Source organism: Arvicanthis niloticus, chromosome 15 (assembly GCF_011762505.2).
Source record: "Arvicanthis niloticus isolate mArvNil1 chromosome 15, mArvNil1.pat.X, whole genome shotgun sequence".
In the NCBI taxonomy this organism is placed as follows: Eukaryota; Metazoa; Chordata; class Mammalia; order Rodentia; family Muridae; genus Arvicanthis; species Arvicanthis niloticus.
In genome coordinates, this window is record NC_047672.1 from 15,022,800 (window position 1) to 15,050,301 (window position 27,502).

The 27,502-nt window shown below is 42.6% G+C and overlaps 1 protein-coding gene across 1 annotated transcript in view; it reads left to right on the forward strand.

The window, feature by feature from the left end:
• Igf2bp3 (insulin like growth factor 2 mRNA binding protein 3) overlaps positions 1–27,502 on the forward strand; it is a 122,593-nt gene that overhangs the window by 16,634 nt on the left and 78,457 nt on the right. Inside the window, exon 3 of the mRNA XM_034519604.2 lies at positions 25,231–25,279. Coding sequence (XP_034375495.1) covers positions 25,231–25,279 — 49 coding nt within the window. The remainder of the gene's footprint in view (positions 1–25,230; positions 25,280–27,502) is intronic.

The window sequence follows — 27,502 nt, forward strand, 5'->3', positions numbered from 1 at the left end:
CACTCATGTTATTGACGTTGGTTATGGCAAGACAATTGTCAGTGGTGATGATTAAAGCTCCTGGTATTATTTGATTTTTATTGAAGACACTCCAAATGATGTAATGAGCTTTTAAAGAAAAACATGACTGGTCCTTTTATCTGCACATATTACTAACAGTGAAGTTAGGGATCACAGCTCAGTGCAGGGAGGAGAGCCAGGGGCATGTTGGTTGGACCCTATAAACCACTGTTTGTATGAGTCCTTGCTAGCTCTGTGATGCTCAGCAGACGGATGGAGTTTTCTGCTTAGTTGTTCCCGGTTTTGGTATCTGTGAAGAGGGTGAGGATACTGATGCACGAAGTGTGTAGAAGTTAGATGTCTGTGGATGACTTCTTGGGTTAACTGACATCTATATGGAGTTTCTGCAGTAATGTTTGTGAATTTACCACATGGCAAAAGAATAGGAGGCATGAGTCTGTCAGTTCTTCACAATCCCATCCGTGGGGCAAGTCGAACTGTACCACCAAACAGAAGAACTAGCAAGATTGAAGTAGATTAAAAAAATCGCCGGTAAATCTCATAATTGAGAATGGTAGGCGATAGAACCAGCTCCTGGCTAGATTACCTGTCTTGGAACATGATGACACCCCACTAAGAGGACCATAACAACCAGTCATATAGTATAAAAACCTAGAGTTCTCTATGCTAATGAGGTATCTGGATAGGCCTCAAGTGTTTAGCCAATGAGCTTCCCTTCCCTTCCTGGGCATCCCTTCTTCCAAAAGGTATTTAATCCCTGGTTCACCCTGAGTAAGACATAAGCATTCTTAGTCACCATGAATTGGTTTGGACAAGCAAGGACTGTCTTCTTGTCAAGGATCGCTGCAGGGGGAGGCCTTCGGTTTAGAGAGCCTGGCCTAGATCTCCCTTCGAAGGCCCCGCTTCCAGGCCCACCATATTTTGGCACTCATTCAGAGCTAAACCAGATTTTGCCTCATGCTGGCTCAGCACAGCCACGCACTCCCGTTCCCAGCTCCCCACGGTGCCCAGCAGCACAGAAAGATGGAAACCACTGTTCTCTACTCTTTGATCAGTGGCTGCTACTCAGTACACAGGTAGTTGAGAACCACAACATGGATGTTTCTCACCGGAAGACGATGGACTGGGACCCCTATCCTAAACTGTGTTCTGCCTTCCCTGAGCAGCACTCAGTTTCCAGCAGCAAGGCAGACATGCAGCCTGTTACTCTGTGTTTCACCTCCCCTGAGTGACAGACGTACCAGCAGCATTCTGTGACACCGCAGCTTTGAGAAAGAAACACAGGACCATTGATTGTTTATGTCTTGGAGATATATACAGACACAGAATGTTTTAAATTTCTTTATAGAATATTGGTTATGCACAGGAAAATGTAAGAAACTGTACTCTATATCCAGATACCTAAATTTTTGAATTCTCAAAATGTATCTAGTTGTGAAATTATTCTGAGAGATTATAAAGGAATCTAGACAAAAGATAAGAGTGTGGGTTGGTTCCAAGGAGCATATCTGGAAGGCTGTCTGTAGAACAGACACCCAATCTTATTAGTTAGGGATGCCAGTTATAGTGGCATTTTCTGTCTTACCAGCTTGGAGAAGAGTGACTAAGATTACGAATCTGGTGCTGGCAGGAGTATGGAGAAAGGATGCTCACGCAGCCCAAGTGCACACTGGCAGACGGCTGGCATGTGCACCACTTGGCAGTGCAGGTTATATCTGCTACCGAAAATACTTGGGACCAGAAGTATATCAGATTTTTTTTTTTTTTTTTTTGATTTGGGAATATTTATGTGAACTTTTTCAGTTTTCTTAATCTGAAAACTCCAAAACCTAAGTCTTTGTGAGCTGTGGTCTCAATAGTTAAAAAAGGTTTAGATTTCAGAATTTTCAAGATGTTTGGACAAGGGCAGAAAGCAGCCACATTCTTTACCAAAACATAAGAGTAGACAGCTGCTAATATTTTTCCATTCTGAAACCACCTGAGCTTGGCCCACCTTAATTTTAATACTACTGTCTTCCAAGCTCCTACAGGGTGGCCCATTAAGGCCTGCTTTTCTAGTCCAAAGTCCCAAAGTCTTTCTGCCAGCAATCAGCAAAGTCAGGTCTGTTACAGCACTACCCCAGTATGTGGTACCAACTTCTGTCTTTTTTTTCTCCTTTAGTCAAGGTTTCTCTGAGTATCCCTTGACTGTCCTGGAGTTTCCCCTGTAGACTACCAGGCTGGCCTTGAATTTACAGAGATTCCCCTACCTCTGCTTCCTGAATGCTAGGATTAAAGGTGTGCACTACTGCCACCATCTAGCACTGACTTCTGTCTTAATTACTATTCTGTTGCTATGAAGAGACACTATAACCAAGGGACCTTATAGAAGAAAGCATTTACTTGGGGGGGTTACAGTTTTGGAGAGTTAGTCCATATTATGGCAGAGAGTGTGGTGGCGCACAAGCAGACATGGTGCTGGAGAAGTGGCTGAGAGCTTTACATCCTGAACCACAGGCAGGCAGAGAGAGAGAACACTGGGCTTGGAGTTGGCTCTTGAACCCTACCCCACCCCATGGCACACCTCCTCCAACACCTCCTAATCCTTCCCAAACAGTTCCACTGATGGGGACCAAGCATTTAAACATATAAGCCTATGGGAGAGCCATTCTCATTCAAACCACTATGCTCAATATTTTAGTTAGGGTTCCCATTGCTATGAACAGACACCATGACCAAGGCAACCCTTATAAAGGACATTTAATTGGGGTTGGTTTACAGGTTTAGAGGTTCAGTCCATTATCATCATGGTGGGAAGCATGGCAGTACCTAGGCAGACATGGTGCTGGAGGAGGTGAAAGTTCTACATCTTGATCCAAAGGTAACCAGGAAGAGACTGTCTTCAGGCAGCCAGAGGGTCTCAAAGCTCCCCCAGGCCCCTTGTGACACACTTCCTCCAACAAGGCCACACCTACTCCAACAAGGCCACATCTCCTAATAGTGCCACTCCCTGGGCCAAGTATATTCAAACCACCACCAATCACATTTTAATTTTTTTTTTTTTAAAGATTTATTTATATGAGTACACTGTAGCTGTCTTCAGACATACACCAGAAGAGGGCATCAGACCCCATTACAGATGGTTGTGAGCCACCATGTGGTTTCTGGGAATTGAGCTCAGGACCTCTGGAAGAGCAGTCAGTGCTCTTAACCATTGAGCCATCTCTCCAGCCCACATTTAATTTTTTTTAATTAAAGATACTTAATGTGCATGAGTGTTTTGCCTGCATGTTTGTGTGTACACCATGCATACTGGTGCCTGCTGAGTTCAGAAGAAGTGTCAGATCCCTTAACATTGGAGTACAGATGCTTGTGAGCCACCACGTGGGTGCTGGGAACCAAACCAGCTCTTCATCAAGAGCAGTGTGTTCTCGTCACCACTGAGCCGCCTCCTGAGCTCCTTTACCTCAGCTTCTCAGGCATTGTTTAGATGATCCGGAAAGGCTGCTGACTGAAATCTGCAGTGTGGGTGAACTCTGGGCCCTGTGACATCATTTCCTTGTGTTTTGAGAGGATTTTAATCTGTGAATATTGAGCTATTTGAGGTCGTAGTACTAGGTAAACATTCAAAATTTTAGTTTTAGTTAAAGCCGAAATTCAATCATTTGGAAGTAAATAATAGAGGAAAAACATTTTATAAGTGATATATCGACCCAATTCTGTTTTTGAGTCTGTCTGCCACACATTCAAGCATAAATAGCCACAGTGTTCCTGAAGTGTCTTCAGGTAAACAGTGTTTCCTGAGGAGAGCCTAACCCAGCCTGGTGGTGGATGACTGACCCTGGCACTCAGAATGGGAGTTCTAGGCCAGCTCTGGGCCGTACAGTGAATCCCTGTCTCACAAAGAAAAAAAAAAGTTCACCTGGTGCTTCAAGCAGCCGTCTGGCCTCTGTGTAGTCTAGAAAGCCTCAGTAAGTAGCTGACGTGCTTTCTGTGTACCTTTGTTTTTCAGTTCATAGATGTCTCAATGACATGTGCTCAAGAACTGAGACAAACTAAAACAACTATTTTCACAAGTTTGATGCTAAGGACATTATGAGACAAAGACACCTTAGTTTTACTGCAGTGCCAGTGAGGCATACAGGGGCTAGACAGATGAGAGCCGCAGCTGTGCGCAGTGCTGCTGGCCAGCAGCACAAATGCCAGCACAGTGAAAGGGGCGGAGTGTCAGAATGATAGTCTTGATGCCTTGCGCCCTCAGGGATGCACAGCCTGCACTTAAGGGAATACAGCTCCACGCTACTGTGCGCTTCCACAGTGCCTGGATCAGGTGTTCTCAGTGACTGTGTATTTACACCATGGCAGCAGATGGCAAGAACAAGCAAGACGTTTTATACAACTGCCTGGTCGGGGATTTCATACAAAAACAGATGTGAAGGACAGAAATGTAAAACCCTAAAGAGGAAAAAAATTTAAATTCATAAAAATATTTAGATTAATTAAAAAGAACCTAAAAACAAATGTGAGGGTTGGAGCAATGGCTCAGTGGCTCAGAGAAGAACTTACTGCTATTTCAGAAGACCCAGGTTTGGATTCCTCTCGCCCAGCTCACAGCTGTCTGTAACGCCAGTTCTAGGAGATCTCAAGCCTTCCTCTGACCTCCTTGGGCACCAAACTCACACATGGTGTACATATGTAGGCAAAGCCAAACAACAACAACAACAACAAAAACCCAAAACACGTCACACTGGTGGTTTGGATGAGAACGGCCTCCGTAAGCTCCTATATTGAGTGTTTAGTTACCAGAGAGTGGAACTGTTTGGGAAGGATTATAGGTGTGGCCTTGTTGGAGGAGGCATGTCACTGGGGTGGGCTTTGAACTTAACAAAAGCTCAGCTCATCTATAGTTGGCTGTCTCTGGTCTCCTTCTAGAGGAGCTCTCATCTGTCTAGCCCCTGTATGCCTCACTGGCACTGCAGTAAAACTAAGGTGTCTTTGTCTCATAATGTCCTTAGCATCAAACTTGTGAAAATAGTTGTTTTAGTTTGTCTAAATGGATCAGGTATAAGGTCTCAGCCACTGACGCAGTGCCTTACCTACCTGCCGCCATGTTCTTCACCATGATAACAATGCACTAGCCCTCTGAAACTGTAAACAAATTTCTGATGAAGTGCTTTTTTCTGTAAGTTGTGCCTTGTCATGGTGTCTTTCATAGCAATAGAGCAGTAATTAAGACATATGTAAAAATAAATAAATATTCAAAAAGCCCCCCCACCCCCCAAAAAAAGTGTGGGTGAGGGAAATACAGTGGGTTTGTACATTTGGGCACCCAGTCAGGCTTGAAGTTCAGCAGGTAGAAGCTCCAGTCCCAGGGAGATGGGCAGCCGCGGGACCACTGTTAGCACTAGTTAGGTTCTCGAGGAGAGTTTGTTTCGACGGTTTCAGTGATTAGAAGCTGAAGATTATGGTGCTGCTTTATTCACAAAGATAAAGTAAGGTGCAGCCTCTGATGAATCTCATAACTGCATAACTGTCCACTAAACTGGGAAATGACCAGTGTTGCCCCTGTCAGGAACCAAGGCAGTGGTATTCTTGTATTTCTTCAAGTTTTTTGTGCTGGGTGTCTTTACCATCGGGTGCTAGGTAGCTGCCCACTGTGCTTCCTCTCCCTCCCCCTCTCTCCTTGGTCTCTCTATGTAGTGTTGGCTGTCCTGCTTGGCCCTAAGCTTTCTCAAATAGTTCTAGTTAAGTCTTAGCAGATTTTAAGTGACTTGTTCAGTGGCTATGAAAACGGCACTTTTGCAGTGAAAAGCCTGTAAGCAGGTATGTTGGAACAATGGAAAGGGCCCATTTCTTATAATATTTGCGCTAACTTCACCATGAGTTGACAGTTCCTGTCTGAAAATACCATCTCACGACTAGCACTGCCAGTGGTGACTGTGGTTCTCTGTTTCTGGTGCCCCCAACCTGTGTTGTTTTCACATGAGTCCACAGTTTTTTACTTCATTTACTGTCACTATTTGTTAAGGTAAAGTTTTTTTGTTTTGTTTTGTTTAAAGATTAGTTATTTTGGGCTAGAGAGATGGCTCAGTGGTTAAGAACACTGACTGCTCTTCCAGAGGTACTGAGTTCAATTCCCAGCAACCACATGGTGGCTCACAACCATCTGTAATGGGGTCTGATGCCCTCAGTGCACATCAGTCTGACTGTTTCTGAATTTATGGACTTGTCTAACAGTTTTAAAATAAAATATGTAATTAGAAACCTCACAATGGGTCACAGTTAGTAATTTACTGCTGTAGTCTGTCCAAGATTAGTTGTATGTCTTTAATATTAAATATTGAATTCATTTTAAACTCTTAACACCTTATAGGCTGTTTTAAAATTATCTATTTATTATTACGTATTGGGTATGTGTGCCATAGTGTGTATGTGAGGTCAGAAGGCAGTTTCACGGATTGGGCCCCCTCCTTCCACCTTTACTTGTGTTCTGGAGTTGGAACTCAGGTTACCAGGTTTGGGTGCCAAATGTTTTGCCCATGAGTCATATCACTGGTGGCTATAAACTATTTAAATATACAGAGCCCAAAACAAAACAAAAGGGGATGAAATATAGATTCAGCTGATAGATTTTATATTGATTAGGATAACTTTTCTGTATTTGTATCAGTCTATTTTTAAAACAATTTACTTAAGGTGTCTGAGTTTTTGTCTGTATGTTTGTCTATGTATTATGTGCATCTAGTGCCCATGGAGGGACTGGAGTTACAGTCCATTTGTGAACTACTGTGGGGTCCTCTGGAAGTGCAGCCAGTTCTCTTAACAGCTCAGCCAACTTCTAGCCCCACGAGCGTTTTAGGGTTTTTGTTTTATTTTGTTTTGTTTTTGGGTTTTTGTTCTGTTTTTGTTTTGTTTTGAGACATTGCCTCTCTACATAGCCTTGTCTGTCCTGGAACTCACTATGTAGACCAGTCTGATCTTGAACTTCCAGGGGTCTGCCTGCCTCTGCTGGGACTAAACACCCATGTGTGCCACCGCGGCCAGCTTTAAGTGTAATTATATGATAGCCTAAGTAACAAATGCAGGTTGAGTTTTCACAAATGGTTTAAACACAAAGTTCTTGTTGCCTGGTTTTGTAGTGAATTTTAATTTGGTTTACCTACTTGTCTTAGTTAGCTACTTTTCTCTTGTTGTGATAAAACATTATGACCAAGGCAACCTATAAAAGAAAGTGTTTAATTTGAGGCTCACAGTTTTAGAGCTTTAGAGTCCATGATGATAGAACAAGGGGATGGTGGTAGGAAGAACTGAGAGCTCACACCTTGATCCATCAGCAGGAGGCAGACTTGAGTCTTTTGACACCTCAAAGGCCAGTGACACACCTTCCATCAAGGCCACACCTCCTAATCCTTCCCAAATAGTTCCACCAACTAGGAACCAAGTATTCAAATACATAAGCCTATGGGGCCATTCTCATTCAAATTACCACACATACATATTCTTGATCTGAAGTCATCAAAAACACTATTATGGGAATTTTGGTAAAATAACATCAAAATACCTAAACTTAATATCTGAACTCTTCAGTTAAATTTGAAATGCTACAGCTTCTTAAAATATGGAGTGTTTTTAGCAAAGTTATCAATACATAGCCACCTGTTAAGGAGTGGCTTGAAGGGTTGGATTTCTTTAAAATAATTTATTTTTATTTTATGTATATCAGTGTTAAGTATGTTGCTTGCACTTCTGTCTGTGTGAGAGTACTGAATCCTGTGGAACTGGAATCACAGATGGTTGTGAGCTGCCATGTGGGTGCTGGGGATTGAACCATGGCTCTTTGGAAGAACACCCAATGCTCTTAACCACTGAACTATCTCTCCAGCTTCAAAGAGATTGAATTTTAAAGTAAGTGATTGATATTTGCAGTATGACCCTGATACTTATTTGCGGTTTCATGCTTCCTCTTCCCCCAACCCCATGGTTTTATATTTATTTTTGAAACATGGTCTCAGTATGTAGCCCTAGCTGTCCTAGAACTCACTATGTAGAGCAAGTCGACTTTGACCTCACAGATATCTGCTTGCCTGAGATTAAAGCTGTGCAGTCCATGCCTGGCTCATTTTCTTTTAGGTTATCTTTTGAGTCCAGCCACTGACGATTATGTCTAGATACTAGGGAGAAAGAAAAACATGAACTTAAAACTTGGAAAGAGAAACATTTTCCTAAGTAATTTTATCCAATTAGGAAGGCAGAGAAGAACCCTGACATATCTGTAAGCATTGTCATAATTGGTGGTAACTTTAAATAGTTCCACTGGGCTTTTCAATCTGATTAGATAATTTGCAGTTTATGGAAGAGAAGGGAGCTTCCCAGGTTCCACAGACTCTGATTAGAATCAATAGAATTTGAAGATGTGTTGATTGCCTGCTGTAAGTAAATCAAAATTTCCCCGTTGTTTTGTTCAGTTTCCTAACAACATCTGAATTCATATGCTCTTATATTGAGCCTTTTTTTTCCTTGTAAAATTCAGCAATGGTGATTTAAAAGAATTTTTTTTTTTTTACATTTAAAAACAACTCAGTTTCTAATAACGTAGGTTAAATGACAGCTCGAATGATGCTAGTCACTAGAGAGGAGATTTAGGTGTCTATGCACCATGTCTTGCTTACAGAGGCCAGCAGAGGGCGGCACATGGCCTGGAGCTGGAGTTATAGATGGTTGTGAGCTGTCACGCGGTGCTGGAAATTGAGCTTGGGTCCTCTCTCTGCCAGCAGTTCTCTCACCCACTGAGCCGTCTCTCCAGCTTTCTCCGAGATTGTATTCTTAAATTTAAGATGTGTTTTGAGTTTTACTTGTCAGTAACTCAGTTTTAAGCAGGTGAATATGATGCAAGGCTTCTTGGGAAAATGGTTTTAAACGTCCACTTAGGCATGATTTCAGCTCCAGAAAACTGTTGGTGAAAATACAAATGCCCCGCTGGCGGACGATGGCTAGTTAGGAGCTCGCCACTGTCCTGCTGTGCTGCCCACACCCCCATAGACAGCCTGTTCTGATAGCTTGCATTTTGGCCTCATTTCTTGCAAGCCAGTCTTGAGGCTGTCATTTTACCAAGTGACCATTTAACAAGTTCTTAAAATCGTATCCCTTTCCAAAACTCTTATTTTACCATTTTTACAAGGTGTTAGGGTCTAAAGCCCCGCCTACTAAAGTTTAATGTCCTGTACAGATTGTTAATTACAGGTTTAGTTTATGATCCTTTTTCTAATTGTAAAGCTTTAAAAAGAAAGGGTAAAGGGCAATCGGCCATGAGGAAACGGCCGTTTTCAATGCTTGCTCTGTTAGAGAACAAGCCCGCGGACAGGTACATGTGCCTGGGTGCTCCTGAGGACTGGCTGTGCAGAGGACAGCCAGGAGCGTGTGCACTGGGTTTTGGTGCTAGTAGCCCTCTCCCAATTCTGGACGTTTGGACCATTTATATCAGTATTGTAAAGGACACCAAGCATTTCTTTGAGAGAGCTGCGCCCTTATGGGTGTGCTAGTTAATTTTTTTTGTTTGATTTCAACTTGACACACTCTAGGGTCATCTGAGAAGAGGGGTCCTTGATCGAGAAATGCCTCCATCAGATTGGCCTGTGGGTCACTTTCTGGGTTAATGACTGTTGTGGGAGGTTCCAGCCCACTGTAGTGGTGGGGTGCCATTCTGCAGATGGTCCTGAGTTGTATAAATAGGGTTAGGATTAGGGACACTATGAGAAGCCAGTGAATAGCATTCCTTTATCGCCTCTGCTCATTTTCTGCCTCTAAGTTCCTGTTCTCCAGTTCTTTTTTTTTTCTTCTTTTTATAGTTTAATGTATATTAATAGCAAACTTACAGGAACAGCACAGAAGACAGACAACATTAAAAACATGTACTTGTATGTAGGACAACTCAGTTAGAAAAGTATAGTGAATGGATGGAATCTACTGTATGATAAAAATGCTACAAACACACTTAGTTGCCATCAATAAGAAATCCAAATGCTGGCATTGTCCAGAAAATTTTAACAGGTTTATTTATAATTGTTATAAAGTTGAACTGTTGAAATGTGTTCACTGAAACATTTTGCTTGCATTAATACTTTACATCTTGCATTTATATTAAAAATTCACACACAAATGAACATGGAGAAACTGCCAATACCCGATTCTGTCCCCTGTGTTTCCACTCGCAATCATAGACTTAGGTACCTTTGACCCAATGGGAAAACTATCTAACATTCAGAGCTACTGATAGCAGGAAGAAGAGGAAAAACATTTTTCTTTTGAGAATGAAATGTTTCCCCATAGTGGACTCTTAAGCACGCTGTCTGTGTATGCGGCGAGCTAGCTGGACATCTTTTGGCATAATTGTTACACGTTTGTATCGTCAAAAAGGCCAACCAGATAGGCCTCACTCGCCTCCTGCAAAGCAACAATAACTGCACTCTGGAAGCGCAGATCTGTTTTGAAGTCCTGAGCAATTTCTCACACCAGATGCTGAAAGGGGAGCTTGCGAATCAGAAGTTCAGTGGACTTCTGATAGCACCTGATTTCACGGAGTGCCACAGTACCAGGCCTGTAATGATGAGGTTTCCTTGCCCCTCCAGTAGAGGGCGCACTCTTGCGAGCGGCTTTTGTAGCCAGTTGTTTCCTGGGTGCTTTACCACCGGTGGATTTGTGGGCAGTCTGCTTTGTATGAGCCATGGTATGGGCACCTCCTTACTTACCCCCTTCTCCTTTGGCTGGAGCTCAGCAATCAAGAGGCGGCGGCATGGCGAAGGCTGCGAATACCTCTTCTCATTCTTGACATGGCTTGCTGTCTTGGTGGATTGTGATTTGGATGAGTAAGACCCCTTCCCAAGTTGTTTTTTTGTCAGTGTTTTATCACAGCATTAGAAAGCAAATTAAGACAGTGAGCTTGAAGGTGTGAGCTTCACTTGTAATCACATTGGTTGTCCATGCTGTGAGGTTGCGTTGATGTCATAAGAAGCATAATTTTCAGAATTTCATTAGTTTGTATGTGTGTTGGGGGTACATGCCACAGTAAGTAAGTGTGGGAATCAGAAGTGGGTTCTCCTCCGTCTATCTTGCTTTTTAGACTTTCTGCTGGGCTGTGTACTCCAGGCTAGCTGGCCTCCAAACATATGGGTGATTTTCCTGTGTCTGCCTCCCATGTTCATGCAGAAGTGGGATGTGCCCTCTGCCTCAGGTTTGTGAGACAGCACCATTTCCAAGGTTTAATGTCATTTACCACCGTACATGCATGTGGGGTGTGTGTGTGTGTGTGTGTGTGTGTGTGTGTGTGTGAGAGAGAGAGAGAGAGAGAGAGAGAGAGAGAGAGAGAGAGAGAGAGCATGCTGGGCAAGTGTTCAACTACTGAGCTTTATCTCCAGTTCTCTCTCTGCTTTCTATTTTGAGAAAAGTTCTCGTTAAGTAGTTTGGTGTGGTGAATTTGTGATTCTCTTGCCTCAGCCTTCCAAGGGGATGGCATTATAGGCCCCCTAGGCCTCCATTTAAAAAAATAATAATTAATAATAATTTAAAATTATTATTTTTTTATTATTATGTTACCTTTTAAATTTTAGGTAAGATTTTATTATATATGCCAGGCTAGCCTGGAACTGGATTTTTCACCTGGCTCAGCCTCCTGACTGCACATAGAACCCACATCTAGCTACCATGTTACCTTTTAAGTTGAATAGTATGCTCAGGCCATGATGCATGCCTTTAATCCCAGCAGCAGAAGTTGAGACAGAGGGAGTGCCAGTTTAAGGCCAGACTGGGCTGCCCAGTGAGAACCTATCTCAAAATAATGAGTGCATTGGAACAATAGGTAACTGGTTTTGGATGCAACATAGGACCTCCAGTAGTAGGAAGGTAATAAAATCGGGTGCCTGTATACATGATAAATAAATAAATAAATAAATAAATAAAATGAATAAATAAATCTTTTTTTTAAAGGTTTATTTTATGTATATGAGTACACTGTCACTCACTTCAGACACACTAGAAGAGGGAACCGGATCCCATTACAGATGGTTATGAGCCACCATGTGGTTGCTGAGAATTGAACTCAGGACCTCTGGAGGAGCAGTCAGTAAATCCTGAGCTATCTTTCCAGCCCAGATAAATAAATCTTAAAAAAAAAAAAAGTCCTTGTGCAATAGTAATTTATTATAAGGATTTTCATTACAAGTATTGATGAAATCTTGAAGTTTGAGATGTTTTCTTAGAACTCAGGTTGTTTTTGAGTATCCTCCATGGCCTAAGTTGGCCTTGGACTTGTGGTCTTTCTGCCTCAGTATCTTTGAATGCTGGGATTAAAATGTATTCCTTTTAAACATTTTATTACATGAAGCCTGGGTTCTCTGCTGGAGATTGTTTGGTTTTTTGAGACACAGTTTCTCTGTGTAGCTTTGGCTGCCTTGGTACTCACTCTGTAGACCAGGCTGGCCTCAAACTCAGAGTTCTGCCTGCCTCTGCTTCCTGAGTGCTGGGATTGAAGGGATGTGCACCATGCTGGCTTCCTTGCTTTATTTAAACATAAGAACTAGTTCGATGAGACTGAAAAATTCTTATTTATTTGTTTCTGTTTAATAATTATTTGTCTGATTATTTGTTTCTGTGTGTAAGCATTAATAATTATTTGTCTGATTCTACAAAAGACTAAGCCTAGACCTGTGAATCAGTGGGTTGTATGTAGCACTGTACTTTCAAGAAACACTGTTTAAACTCTGCTAGTCAGATGATTGTGATTTTTTTTTTTTAAGGCTTTATAGCTGGATTTTATAGGAATATTTTTTCTTTAAAATTTTTGTGTGTGTGTTTATTTTATGTGCATTGGTGTTTTGCCTGTATATATGTCTGTGTGAGGGTGTCAGATCCCCTGGAACAGGAGCTATAGGCAGCTGTGAGCTGCCATGTGGGTGCTGGAAATAGAACCTGGGTCCTCTGGAAAAGCAGCAAGTGCTCTTAAGCACTGAGCCAGCCATCTCTCTAGTCCTATATTGAAGCTTTTAAAGTTAATTTGGGGCTGGAGAGAAGGCTCAGCCATCAAGAGCACTGGCTGCCCTTGCAGAGGGCTGATTCAGTTCCCAGAACTACACTGTGGCTCACAACTGTCTGTAACTCCAGGCCCAGGGGGTCCCATGTCCTCTTACCCCAGAAGGACACCATGCACACACGTTGTATGCAGACAAAATGCTCACACACATAAGGAAGAAAAACAAATATTTAAAGTTAATAAGAAGGTAATAAAATTTGATAAAGATGAATTTCAACTTTCCCACTTAATAAACAAAAACAAAAACACTACCACAGGGCTGGAGAGAAGGCTCAGCAGGTTCCGAGTACTTGCTGCTCTTGCAGAAGACTGGGCTTCGATTGCTAACACCCACACTGTGGCTCACAGCCACCCATAATTCCAGTTCCAGGGGTCCACTGCCCTCTTCTGACCCCAGAGGGACACCAGGTACATGAACGTGTTTACAGGCATACATACAGGCAAAACACTCACACTCATAAAATAACAACTTAAAAACCCAAACAAGACAACCCAGAAACAGGCCTTGGTTCTGCTTGGCAGCTCTGAAATCAGAAGTGTCAGCTGTGCAAACCTGTGCTGGGGCTGCAGCAGCTTTGACAGCTGTTCAGTTATGTGGAAAGTCACTGCTCTAAAACACGGTTCCTCCCTCCCCCCTCAGATGGCCATGTACTGGGGATCATAGGCATGTATCCCACAAGAAAGTGCGTTGCTGGGGATTGAGTCCAGGACCCTCAAGCATGACAGGCAAGCACTGTACTGAGCTACATCCCAGCCTGATTTTTTTTAGGCTTATTTATTTTATGTGTTTGAGCATTTTGCTTGCAGGTATGTCTGTGCACCATTGCATACCTGATGCATGCAGAGTTCAAAGGAGGGCTTCAGATCTCCCTGAACTGGAATTAACGATGCTTGTGAGCCACTTGTGGGTGCTGGGAACTGGAGGAGCAAAAGTGTTCTTAATCACCTACTGGCTCTCCGGCCATGGGCATTGGTGTTATTGGTCTCTAACTTGTAGTAGTTGTCGCAATCTTGCATTCCTATGCTGGCATGACAGGCTCACACTACCGTACCTGGGGACATTTTGTAATGTCTTTTATAAATTTAATAAGTTTTATATTTTAGTATCTAACTTTGATGTCATCTGTCCAACTGAAAACACATGAACTATATATGTAGTCTTTTTAGTACCCACATAAAGAAATAAATCAAAATAAGATTTTATATAGCCTAATGTATCTAAACATTTTAACATATAAACAGTCTAATAAAACACAGAGAACATTTTTCTTCCTCCTCTTCTTCCTCTTCCTCTTCCTCCACCTCCTCCTCCTCCTCCTCCTCCTCCTCCTCTTCCTTCTCTTCTTCCTACTCCATCTTCTGTCCTCTTCTGTCTTCCTTCTTTTTTCTTCTTTGGTTTTTCGAGACAGAGTTTCTCTGTGCAGCCATGGTGCCAGGTGACACAGGAAGGGGCATGGTGCTGACCATTTCCCAGGTGTTTATCTCTATGGAGAATTAGCTTTGTTAAAAGTCGAGGGCTACCCCTTAAAAGATGATCTGGATAACGTGGTACAAGGATGTAAATAAGCAAGCTCATCTTCCCATGGTGCTCAAGAACACACAGCAGGGCATGCACTGCTTAGTACCATCTTGTGTTCGTGCACCATGTCTGTGCATGTCTGTGTGTGAGTGAAGATGTGCACACTTGCATGCAGAGGGAAAAGACATCTTTGCTGTCGTGCTGTGTCTGCTGTATCTGCATGTGACTGGATAGGTTGACTTGCCAGTGATCTGTCTACATCCAACCCTCAATGCCAGAGTCACAAACAACTGTGGCCATAATCAGCTTTTATATGGGTGTTGGAGATTTGAATTTGGGTCCTCAGTGTCTAGCATAGCTCCAGGAATATATAGTCAGAAAAACTCTGGTTGGGTGGATCGGTTTCTCTGATGGAGAAGCTGCAGCATCCTGAAAACTCAGTGTGTGTTTATTATATACAGTTGAACAGGGAGATGGGATTAGTGTATACAGCTGAACAAGGAGATGGAGTTATTATATATTGATAGGAGCATTCATATTTTAAATTAAACATTCTTGCTCTACTTAACAATATTCATAGATTCCCATAATAAATTGCTTCAGTCTCCAGGTTTACAGAGAAGGCGAGTTCCACTGTTAACTGTTACAGCAGTTTAAAGAGCTAATTCCTAACTGCAAAGACAGACAGACAGACAGACAGAGAGAGAGAGAGAGAGAGAGAGAGAGAGAGAGAGACACACAGAAAGCCAGAAAATTTGGATGTGATAGTATTGGTTGTAACCAGAAGAACAGATCCTCTTTGGGTGTGAGATATCTTTGGCACAGCTCAGCGACCACAGTGTGACGCCTACACAGAGAGCCACAGGGTGTGGTTTGAAGAGGTCACACTGAGTGCACACTCTATGTGCATAGTTTGGCATAATTGAAAATGCCCTGTCTGCCTTAGGCAGGCTTGCACTTGGGAGCAGAGGACAGTTGTACTTTTCTGACCACCACTGGGAGGGGCTGCCCACATTTAAGGTGGGTCTTTCCATTTTAGTTAACCTTAAAAGCAAAAACTCTCACAAAATGTGACCCCTTGTGTGATTTTTTTTTTTTGACTCATAGATGATTTTAGGTCTTGACACACTAACAGTCACTGCACTGTGACATTAGCTCCACACATGGCGTCAGATATGAGAATGTCCTCCTGTTTTATTATGTCACTGCTCATAGAATTCCTGATCTTGAACTATTTGGGTTTTTGGACTCAAGACACTTGAAATGTCTAACTTGTCCACATATTATTACTGGGATGTGGTTACTGGGCTTAAGCAAATGAGTTGCCCAGAGGTGGTTCCTGACCCTGCTACACATGTGCTGTATGTATTTAAAATGAAACTACCTCTGCCTTTGTTTCCTAACTTACTAAAATATTGACTGTGAGCGTTAAATGAGATAATTCATTTTTCTCTGTATTTCTGTTTTTATACCTGGTATCAGCCTTATCTCTAGATGTAAATATCAAAAGACTTTATGCAAATCTAAAATTTGAATTAGAAATTATCCGTATGACTACAAAATATTTCTGTACATTCCCTTCCTTCTCTCTCTTTCTTTAAACTGAGATGAATCCAGTAAGAATGACTACTTTCATGATCAGATTGTAGACTCTGTACAGTTAATGACCAAAGGAGATCAGTGTCTCATGTAGATTGTAAAAATACAATTGTAGTTCTTGAAATTCTGTCTCTAGAAGCAAGGGTTATAGGGCGCTTGCCTAACACAAAGCCCTAGGTCTAGCCCCAGGACTTGCCCCTCCACCTCACCAAAAACAGCAAACAAAACTGCTCTCAAAACGGAATTTTATCCAAAAGTTGTATGAACCAACATGAGGAGGCAGTTTCACCGGCCAAATGTGGGACAAATTGAGTATCAGAAAGCATTAATGAAATTAAATAATACACAAAATGCTTGCATCTGACTTGTAACAGTGCTGAAAACATTTGGTCTCTTTAGAATCCAGCAGGGCACAGCTCATTCTGAAAGGGGAAGAGGTGTCCTGGCCTCCTGAAGGTGGAGGTGGAGTTTGTTGTGAGGTGATTTCAAGAAGCCAGGATTGAGAGAGCTGAGAGAGCAGAGTGAGTTAGGCAGGCATTTCCAGGGTATGCTTGCCTGTATTTACTGTAAGGGAATGGGGGTCTAGAGAGAGTCCTCACATGCCTCCCAGCTTCCTGTCTGAGAGACTGGGTAGTCAGTTTCTAATTACAGGCATCCTTTGTGTCTCCCCTCCATTCCTTGCCCATTAAAACTGCAGAATAATCTCTTTAAAAAAAAAATATTGAGCTCAGTGATAGTGGTGTATGTCTTTAATTGAGGCACTCAGGAGGCAGAAGTAGGAGGATCTCAGTGAGCTTGAGGTTAGCCTGGTCTACATAGCAAGTTTCAGGACAGCCAAGACTACTTAAAGAGACCCTGTTCAAAAACGAGAGAGAGAGAGAGAGAGAGAGAGAGAGAGAGAGAGAGAGAGAGAGAACACAAGCGTGCATGCGTGTGACTTTCAGTTCAGCCTGGTCTGCCGAGCAAGGCCCTGTTTCAGAGGTAGGTCTTACTTGTATACAGATTTCAATGAACGAAAACCCAATACTGAGCACTCCCAGGGAGCACTCCTCCTTCTCCTCAGAGAAGCAACGAAAAGAAGATTATCAAACTCCGAGGTCTGACATTTTATATGAGACAGAAAATTAGCAAAATCTAGGTGCCAGGAAAGTACCGAATGGAGAGAGAGGGGGGAGATTTGAAATCACAGTGGCAGAAGCGAGCCAGGGAGTGAGAGGCTGGATGTGTGTAGCATGTGAACAGACACTTGCTGGGTTTTGTTTTTATTAGGAAACCTTGAATCCTAGCTAAATACTTAGTGTTGACTACTATTAACTTAAAGCATCTCTATTACATTTGTTTAGTGTATGTGCACACAAGTGTGCCATGGGGTACATGTGATGGTCAGAGGACATCCTGTGAGTCTGTTCTCTCCTCCTACTGTACGGACTCAGTCCTTGACAGCAGCTGCCTTCATCCACCCAATCATCCAGATGGATCGAGCTCTACTCAGTTTTGATAACAGCATTTTCTCTAAAGTCTTGTGGGAAGAGAGGCTGGGAAGGGAGCTTGGGTGGGCAGGTTTTAGAGTGCGTCTCATGTGGCCCAGGCTGGCTTTGAACTTTCCATGTAGCTGAGGAGGATCTTGAACCTGTTCCTGTACCCTCTGCTTCTGTCTCTTGGGTGTTGGAATTACAGGCCTGAGACACTACATTCAGCTGTTTAAAGTCTTCTTTTGTCTGCTTGTTTTCTTTTTTCCTTCCCTCCACCCTACCCCCCATGAGTTTTTGAGACAGGGTCTCACTCTGGAGTCCTGGTGGACCCGGAACTCACTCTAGTATGACTAGACTGAACTTGGACACTATTTCAGCCTGATCTGCCTGAGTGGGGCTTGTTGGGAGAGGCTGGGTGTAGACGCACCATGATCCAGATCAAACTTGATCACGGAGGCTGGGAATGGAGCTCATCTTACTAGTTTTTCTACTTCAGTGTCTGTTGCTTTGGGGGTGTTTTCTGTTTTGTTTTTGAGATTCAAGGTCTGATTATTTGTTTGTTTTTTGACTTAATTTGACCAGACTTAGATTTAGAAGTAGAAGCTCTCAGCAAGGGTGGTCACTACCTCTTGACAACGTGTTCTCGGTGTTTTCCTTTGGCTTTCTTTACACTCTTGGCTAAAAGTTGAGCATGCTCTGCTGCCTTCTACTTGTTTTTCTGTTTTTTGTTTTGTTTTGTTTTTCGAGACAGGGTTTCTCTGTGTAGCCCTGGCTGTCCTGCAACTCACTCTATAGATCAGGCTGGCCTCGAACTCAGAAATCCGCCTGCCTCTGCCTCCCAAGTGCTGGGATTAAAGGCATGCGCCACCACTGCCCGGCTTACTTGTTTTTCTTAGTGTGCTGTTTCTTTAGAATGATGTGTCATCTTCTGCATTTGTGTTGTAGGACACATGGTGTCAACATGATGCTGAATCTTGGGTGCTTTGGTTCTGGGCCTCTCTCTCTCTCTCTCTCTCTCTCTCTCTCTCTCTCTCTCTCTCTGCTTAAGAGGTTTCTGACAGCATTTTGATGGACAGCATCATCTTTAAAGAGATGTAAAGCTTTTGGATTCTGTAGCTTTTTTAGGCCCCAACCACTGAGGCACAGTTGTATTTGTCAGTCAGGAATATCCTTCTTTCTTCTTCTCCCCGTCCCTACCCCACTCCTCTTCCTTCTCCTCCCCTAACCCCCATCTCTTCCTCCCTCCCTACTTCTCTCTCCCTCTTCATCCATCTCTCACCCTCCCCCCTTTCCCTCACACCTCCATCTCTCCCTCAACAATAACTAAGTTGAGAACACTCAGATTGATGTCCATAATGCATCCGTAAGCAGGCTTGTAGTCTCTCTCCGGTTCTCCTTGGTCTATAACAAGCATGTTCCTCAGGTGAACTGCCATGGATCAAGCAAGATACCTTATTTCATGGGAAAACCTTGTGTGTGGTTCCCACCACTGATCCAGACACTGTTCACCCAGAGAATCAACAGCTGCTTCCGTGGCCATGCACTTCTCATAGAATGTGCAGAGTTACGACATCTGTGTGCATCATCTACTGCAGATCCTTTGCTTTATCTTGACACAGCCAGCTGCCTAGGACTCACTATGACTGCTTAGTTTCAGTTTGAAATTTTACATAAACCCATATCAGTCATCTAAAGATCCTGAAGATGCTGTTTAGGATTTCAGAGTCTCCTTATCCTGTGATAAAACTTGTTTCTTAAAAAATGTATCACGTTCTGAATTTCTACGACACACATTTTAACATATGCACATAAGGACCGGAACCAGAGCCTTTGTATGCTGGGCATTTGTCTGCAGTACACTGAGTCATGTCTCTGCCCCAACAACATACAAAGAGGTGTCTTTAAAACCCATTTTCCCCCTCAGGGGAGAAATCCCTTAACCTTATAAATAGATTTGTGTTGAAAATTGTTTTTTGTCTTTTGGGGTTTTTGTTTTTGGAAATTTTATACTTAAATAATTGGGAATCCTGTAGTTTTCATCTTATACTAAGTTTGACAACTGTTTTCCTTCCATGTAAGATGTAAGAAGCTCATTAGAAAATGCCAATTTCTGTTATTCGTGTGTTTTTCTTTCTGTTTTGTAGTGCCAGTTAGTGTTTTGAAATATGTAGCCCAGGCTGTCCTGGAATGTGCTCTATGTGTAGCCCAGGCTGGCCTCAAACTTTCTACACCTGCTCTTGTCTCCTTCGTGGGATTACAGGTACATTGGCTTTCTTCTATTAAATTAAAATAACATATAGGGGTTTAACTCTGGGGCCAAGCTCTGTTCTATACTCCCAAGATAACCCTGTTATCCACATCTTATATATGTGATGTGTATGATGTCAGAGGAGGTGGAACCCTACTGTATTTGCCTGATATTTGAGCAGAACTATTGCATTCACACATGTATAAATGCAAGTTTCTCCCTGGCTTCTGATTCTGCATGTGGCTAACCTGACCGTAAACGTCTGCCCTCCCTCCGGAGTGCTTGGATTACAGTCGTGCATCACCATGCTTGCCACAAACCACGATGGTTTTGAAGAGTCATTCTCATAGAAGCCATCTATAAATATCAGTATTCTCTCTTTCTTGGCTCTTAAGCATTTAGAATCAACCTAGATGTAATGTAATTGTACATTAGCTGGGTTGGAGATGTCCAGAGACACTGACTTATTAGCGTGTGATGAGCAATGTAGGTTGGTTTGCCTTTCGCAGGTGCTCTCATGGCATAGACGGCACTGTTCTGCTGCCTGAGTACAGTTGGCACCTTTGGTTAAGTTTTCATGTTGAAAACCCTGTCTCCTGTCTGGTAAGAGTGTGGGGCAAAGGTAACACTGAGATTAGTCATGGCGATGGGAAGAACCCTTCCCAGGGTCAGAAACAACTCTGGCCACAGTGCCAGTTTACGTAAGATGAAATTTGAGGGAATCAGAAGCTGTAAACTGGACAGAGTTTAGGAAATCATTATTCCAGAGGAACTTTGAATCAGTAAAGGAGAGTTCTGTACATTTTAAAATATCCTTGGGAACATGGCTGTTTCTCAAAGATAGTGCCCTACAGAATTTCTTGGATATTTGTTTTTGTAAACTGAGTATATGCATATTTACACATTGACTTTAGGGATTTCTTTTTCATGGAGAAATCCACTCTCCGCAGTGAGTCCAGTGTGGGTGGAAACTTCTCAACTCTGCTTCCAGGCCTGCAGATGCTTAAGTAGGTTCACATCTGCATATGTACGGCACATTTCTCTCATCTCCTTAGTTACCCAGGGTAAATATTTACAGTGTGAATGAAGCAATATATAGCAGATCCAAAACATATATTAGAAAACTTATTTGTGCATGTGCACACACTCGACTGTGTTCATTTATGTGAGTTCAGGTGTACACATGGGGTCAGAGGACAGCTTTGGGTGTTTGTTCTTGCCTTTCATCTTGTTTGAGACCAAGTGTCTCTGCTGTTCTTTGCTGCCTAAACCAGACTAGCTGAAGCACAGCATATGGGGAGTTTCCTGTCTGGTCATAGGAACACTAGTTTTCTAATATGAGCTACTGTGCCTGGCTTTGAACTTCAGGTCTTCACACTTGTGAGGCAAGCACTTTTCTCATGGACCTGTCTCCTAGCCCTCAGGTATTTTTAATCTTTTATTAAAAAGCAGTATCAATATGAGTCTGATGTCAGATGGTGGTGGTGCATGCCTTTAATCCCCGAACTCAGGAGGCAGAGGCAGGTGGGTCTCTGTTACCAAGCCAGGCTGGTCTACAGAGCAAGTTCTGGGACAGCCAGAGCTACAAAGAGAAAGATTTTCTTGAAAAACAAAACAACACAAAACGAAGTATGATTCTGAGTTGTTGTTGTTATTGTTGGTGTGGTGGTGATGATGATTTTTTTTTTGGTTTGTAGCCCAAGATAGCCTCGGGTTCCCAATCATTGTATCTTAGCCTCCCGAGTGCTGGGACTACATGCCTAATTCACAGGAATTATTTTCGAACAAAGCATCATTTCCTCTGTATAATTAGATGGTGCTCAGATTTTTCTTTTTCTGAACTGATAGAATGTCTACCTTTTTTTTTTTGTCTGTTCTGCCTGATGATTTGCTGTTTTACTGTGTCATAAAAAAATTTTGAGTGCACCTCCCGAGTGCTCCATGTAGTTTATGAGTAGGGAGTCTCTGAGTGTTTGTTTTCTTTGGTGTCTTTGAATAGGGAGCAGCTATGGCATTAATTCTATTACTCTGTGGGAGAGAAAGAGATAATAACTCACTAGAATCTACACCAAACATCATAGGCTCTAAAACGTCAAAATCATAGGCTATTTGGTGGGGACAGGGAAGTTCACTGTGGTTCTGACTTTTGTGGGTTAAGCAGTTAAATTACCTTCATCATCATTACCAGCACCATTATACTGCCTGCCTGCCTGCCTGCCTGCCTGCCTGCCTGCCTGCCTGCCTGCCTATCTATCTATCTATCTATCTATCTATCTATCTATCTATCTGTTGAGAACTGCACTACCCCACGTTTGGGGGCCAAAATGTCTAGAACTGCTCTATCCATGTTGGAACCCGCACTGCCAAAAGCCTTGGGGGCTAAATTGTTACAGCCTGCACTGCCCCAAGCTGCTCTCATCCACGTCCATGGGTCGGAGTTCAGAGAGAGAGAGAGAGAGAGAGAGAGAGAGAGAGAGAGAGAGAGAGAGAGGAGGGGGAGGGGGAGGGGAGGGGAGGGGAGGAGGAGGGGAGGGGAGGGGGAGGGGAGGGGGAGGGGAGGGGAGGGGAGGGGAGGGGAGGGGAGGGGAGAGAGGAGAGGGGAGAGAGGAGAGGGGAGGGGAGGGGAGGGGAGGGGAGGGGAGGGGAGGGAGGAGAGGAGAGGGGAGAGGAGAGGAGAGAGGAGAGGAGAGGAGAGAGGAGAGGAGAGAGGAGGAGAGGGAGACAGACTCGAAGAATAAAGACCAGACAGAGTGTGATTCAATCCTGTTTATTTTTCAGTCTCTCTTCTTCTCTCCAAGTCCCTAGTTCCTAGTACCAAGTCTCAAGTCCTAATCCTAGTTCCAGCTGTAATAAGTCTCAAGTCCTTGTCCTGGTTCCAAGTTGCTAGTCTCAAGTCCTTCTCCCAGTTCCAAGTTCAAGTGTCAAGTTTCAAGTACTAAGTTACTCTCTTCTGAGTTCTCTAGTCCAAGTGCCTTCTTCTGTTTGCCTCTCGCCTTTTATATGTCTCACTTCTAAGTCACGTCTTTAAGTCTTGGCTCTAAATCACACCTCGAAGTCTCACACACCCAAGGGAAAATCCTGAGTATCTAAAACAAGATGTTATCAGAGTGTGCTCAGCTGTTATAGGCTATTGTAAACAAGTCTCTTGTCAGGGTATATGGCTCAAGATAGCTGCAAGGATGATAGCCACCTTTTGTCAACTCCCCACACCTATCTATCTATCTATCTATCTATCTATCTATCTATCTATCTATCAGCTTTCTATTTATTCAGAGATCTGCCTGCCTCTGCCTCCCGAATGCTGGGATTAAAGGCGTGCGCCATTACCACCCAGCTCTATTATTATTTTTAATTTTGTGTAAGTATGTGTTTGAGCACAGATGCCCACAGAGGCTGTGGCCTGCAGTTAGAGTTACAGGTGGTTATAAGCGTCCTGATACAGTTGCTGGGAATTGAATTCAGGCTCTTTGGAGGAGCAGTGCATGATCTCAACTGCAGAGCCATCTCTCCAGCCCCTAAATTATTTTCTTGATTTGTCAAACTCAGGTGCCTAGGACATTGTCACTGTTGTTTGGTTTTACTGAGGCACTGATCACTGCATTACCATGGTTGGCCCAAACTCGGAATCCTCCTGGTTCAGTCTCCCTGTGGCGTGCGGCAGACGTACATCACTCCAGCAGCTGAAGGCTGATTTTGTGTGGCACCTGTAGAGCAGTCTCATACAGTCCATGTGTCACCTCTCTCTCTCCATCCTTTATATGCCACACAGATGGTAAAGCGTGGGGAGTTCTGAACGGAAGTGAAGACGATTCCTTATGCGTTCTGTGCTGTGGATGTCTTAGCCTGAAACCTGTCTTCTTTATTTTGATTCAAAGTTTTACATTGTTGCTAGTCTGGCCTCAATCACAGTAATTCTCCTGCCTTGCCCTCCCAAGTCCTGGTATTATTATCATCATTACTGTTAGTGTGTACATATTTATGAATGAATGTCAAGACAGAGGTCAAAGCTAATTAGTCTTTCTCAATCTTTTTCCTTTTTTTTTTTTTTTTTTTTTTTTTTTTTTTTTTTTTTTTGAGACAAGGTCTCACTATATAGCTCTGGCTAATCTAGAACTCACCGTGTAGGCTGGCTTAGAACTCAGAGAGCCTGCTTTGCTTCCTGAATGTTGACATTAAAGGTGTGCACCAGTCTGCCTCCCTTCTTAAATGGGTGGTGTGCAGGACAGACAAGCCTTCATGTTTGTACACAAGTCCTTTACTGACTGAACCATCTCCCCAGTCTTAGAGTGTTTTTAAGTGTACAAAATGTAGGTAGGATTGCTAAAAAAAAAAAAAAACCTATTTCAAAATAAAGTTAACAAAGCCTGTTGTGCTAGTTCAAGCCTGCTCAGGCAAGTGAATTGCTGCAAAGTTCAGGTCAGCCTGGGATACAGAACAAAAGGTCCTGTCTTCAGAAAAGAAGACCAAACCCATACAGTTAGTTATAGCAAAGTGTTGATATATGATATAGTAATATGTGCTTTTCAAATAATTGTGAGGGGTTGGAGATGTATTTCAGGAGCTGGTACTTTCCGTGAATGAGTAAGGCCCTGGTCAGTTCCCAGCACTGTGTGAGTGAGTGTGATGGTGGTCACACCTGTGAGCCCAGTGCTCAAGGTGAAGGCAGGCATCTCAGGAGCTCGAGGTCATTCTAAGCTGGTCTGCATGAGACCATGTTTGTTTGTGTGTGTGTACATATGTATGCATCCATATGTATGCATAAGTTTTAATGCTAAGTACATTTGATATTTAAAGATCTATTGTACCTTTTGTGGCATGAAAATACATGATTTTCATTGATTTGAGAATTACAGGTACTGTGACTTATTACTCACACTCAAGATTGTGTTGTCAGGAGGTTGGGAAAAAATGAGAGTCTCTTTCTCCAGTCCCAAGTCCCCTAAATGCTGTAATGAGCCTCTTGGCTGTGGTCTCAGAGCAAAAACATCTGGATAAGACTTTGTGCTCTGGGAGGCTTAAGTTGAGGAAAGGAGGCTTGAATGCTAAACTTAGTTATCAGAATAAACGAATTTTTTGTCTGCTTTAGTGCTTTATAAAATACCAGGCATGTAACAATTCTGGGTCCAAGTGTCTCAGCAGGGCACACCTTGGGGTTATTTTGCCTTTTCTGTGAGCTACATTTCCTCATTATATTTTGGTGTACAGTTAAATTAAAATTCATATTTTAAGTATTTTCTAAGCTTCTGTGTTGTTATTGGTGTGTGTTGCTTTTGTATGTTTTGTTCCTTAAAATGTTTTAATTCTTCTGCAGGATTCGGAAACTTCAGATACGAAATATCCCGCCCCACTTACAATGGGAGGTAAGAGCTTCCGTGTTAAGATCTCAGCGTCAGAGCCTACGGTTTTGTCTTTCTAAAGACTTTTCTCCTTCCATCAGCTCTCAGGTATACTAGAACCTAATTCTTTTCTCTAATGGCTGTGGTTTGGGCTTTTCTTTGTAGGATTAAATCCCTTAAAAATCTGTTCTTTGCCATCTTTTTAAATGTCCAAAATTAGTAGTAGTTGTTACCTTTCTGATTCGGCTCCACCCAGCAGCACCTTGTTGATACGAGTTGCCCATTAGAATTAAATATAACATTCCTTCCTTGGCAGAATCTTTAAAAGACAAATACCTTCTACTTAACACTTTATTTTAAAATGTGATTCTTCATCTTTTGCTTAGATGACGGTTCTTCAGTGATTGTGTAGCAACAAAGCAGCATAGCACAATTCACTAGCCTGTGTCAGCAGTTTCCATAGCATCATGACAGTGTCATGGTGAGAACTTGAGAATTTGAAGAGGTCAAAGTAAATGATACTTAACTCTTCCAGACCATGATGTCTGAAAATTAAAAAAACAAAACAAAACAAAACAAAACAAAAAGCCTCACTATTGTGTTTACTGTGCATGTCTGTATCCTTATTTGAGGAGGTCAGAGGTCCTCTCTTAGGAGTTGGTTCTGTCCTCCCACCCTGTAGGACCCAGGGATTGAACTCAGGTCCTCAGGCTTGAGTGCAGTAGCACCCTTGCCAGTTGAGCCTTCTTGATGTCTCCCGTGAAAGGTTTTAACACTAGTCTTAAAGCCTTGCAAGGGAACTGCTCAATGCTTGTATCATTAGAACATAAACATCAAGAGTGACTTGTTTTGTGGTTTCAGATTAGGTTTCCAAATGAATTTGCTGCGTCATTAAACCAGAGCCCTTATTAAAATGCAAAGCATGATTTCAAGGTTTCCTTGGCAGTGAGCTGAGGGAAGTTGTGAATTTTGATTCCCCAAGATCCCTACTTCGAATCAGATCACTTGTGTGTAGAATATCTCACCCAGTGCTGTCTTGTTACACAGCTGCTGCATTTTGATCTTGGAAAGGATGGTTGGTTCCTTAGTATATTCTGAATGGTTTTGTTATATAATAGAAACACACATTGTAGGTTGAGAGTGGTGACTTCAAAGATTAAACTATATGTATTTCCCTGTTTTAGAGTAATATTTAGAGTTTAGGAAATTTGTTAGCTTGAGGGGTGGGTCTCAAACTGAGTGTGAGGGCATCAAGATCATAAATTTGCACCCCAGTTTTAAGATGGGCCATATTAAATAGGGTTTAACCAGATACTCTGTTCAGGAATCCTATCTAATGTGATGCGGCTGTTGGTGAGATAGTTACAGCAGCCAGAGATAGGCAGGTAAATGGTTAATGGCGTGTAGTGTCTGCTGGAGTGAGTTTTCATTGATATTGTATGGTTTGTCATGACATTTTTTCTTTTTTAGATTTTCTCCTTGTTATGAGTAAAATCTAAATAATAAGACAAACCTTTATTTGCCCTAATTTTTTTCATAATTTATTTTCTCTTCTCTCCCTTCTTTCTTTCATCCCCCCTTTCCTTTTCTCTTCTTTGACAAGATCTTGCTGTGTAGTTGAGACTGGCTTTAAAAGTGCTGGGATTACAAGCATGTGCCTCACTCCTGGTCCAACAGTCTTTAGAGAGGCAAGTGAGATTAATTACATGAGAATGTGGAGGAAGATTGGAACTGAATTTGGAGGTTTTTCAGCTGTGATTCCCTCTTAAGCTTTTGATTTTTTTTTTTTTTTGACATTAACAAAAATGCTTTTTTCCTTTCTTAGGTAAGGGTGTACAGGATCTTGCTGTGTAACCTAGACTGACCTAAAACTTAACAACAACCCTCCTGCCTCAACCTCTTGGGTCCTAGAATTATAGACATGTGTGAACAGTCTGACTGGAGCCAGATTGAGCCAAGGTTGTTAAGAGTAGGCTGGGTGGGCGGGCGGTTCCTTTCCCTGAAGACTGCATGGCTCCTCTCACTCCATCCCTTCCCTGAAAGGCCGCTTGGTATCTCTTTCTCTGTGCAGCCTGCATATGCTTGCAGCCTCCTTTCAAGCCCTTACCGTAGACAGTGATAATTGTGCTTTCACAGTCCAGATCCCATTCGAATGGAAGGGTTAGAGTTTGATTCCACTGATTAATGTTAGGATTAAAAAGAGTGACATAGCCAGACATGTGATCAGATGAAGGAAATGCATTGCAC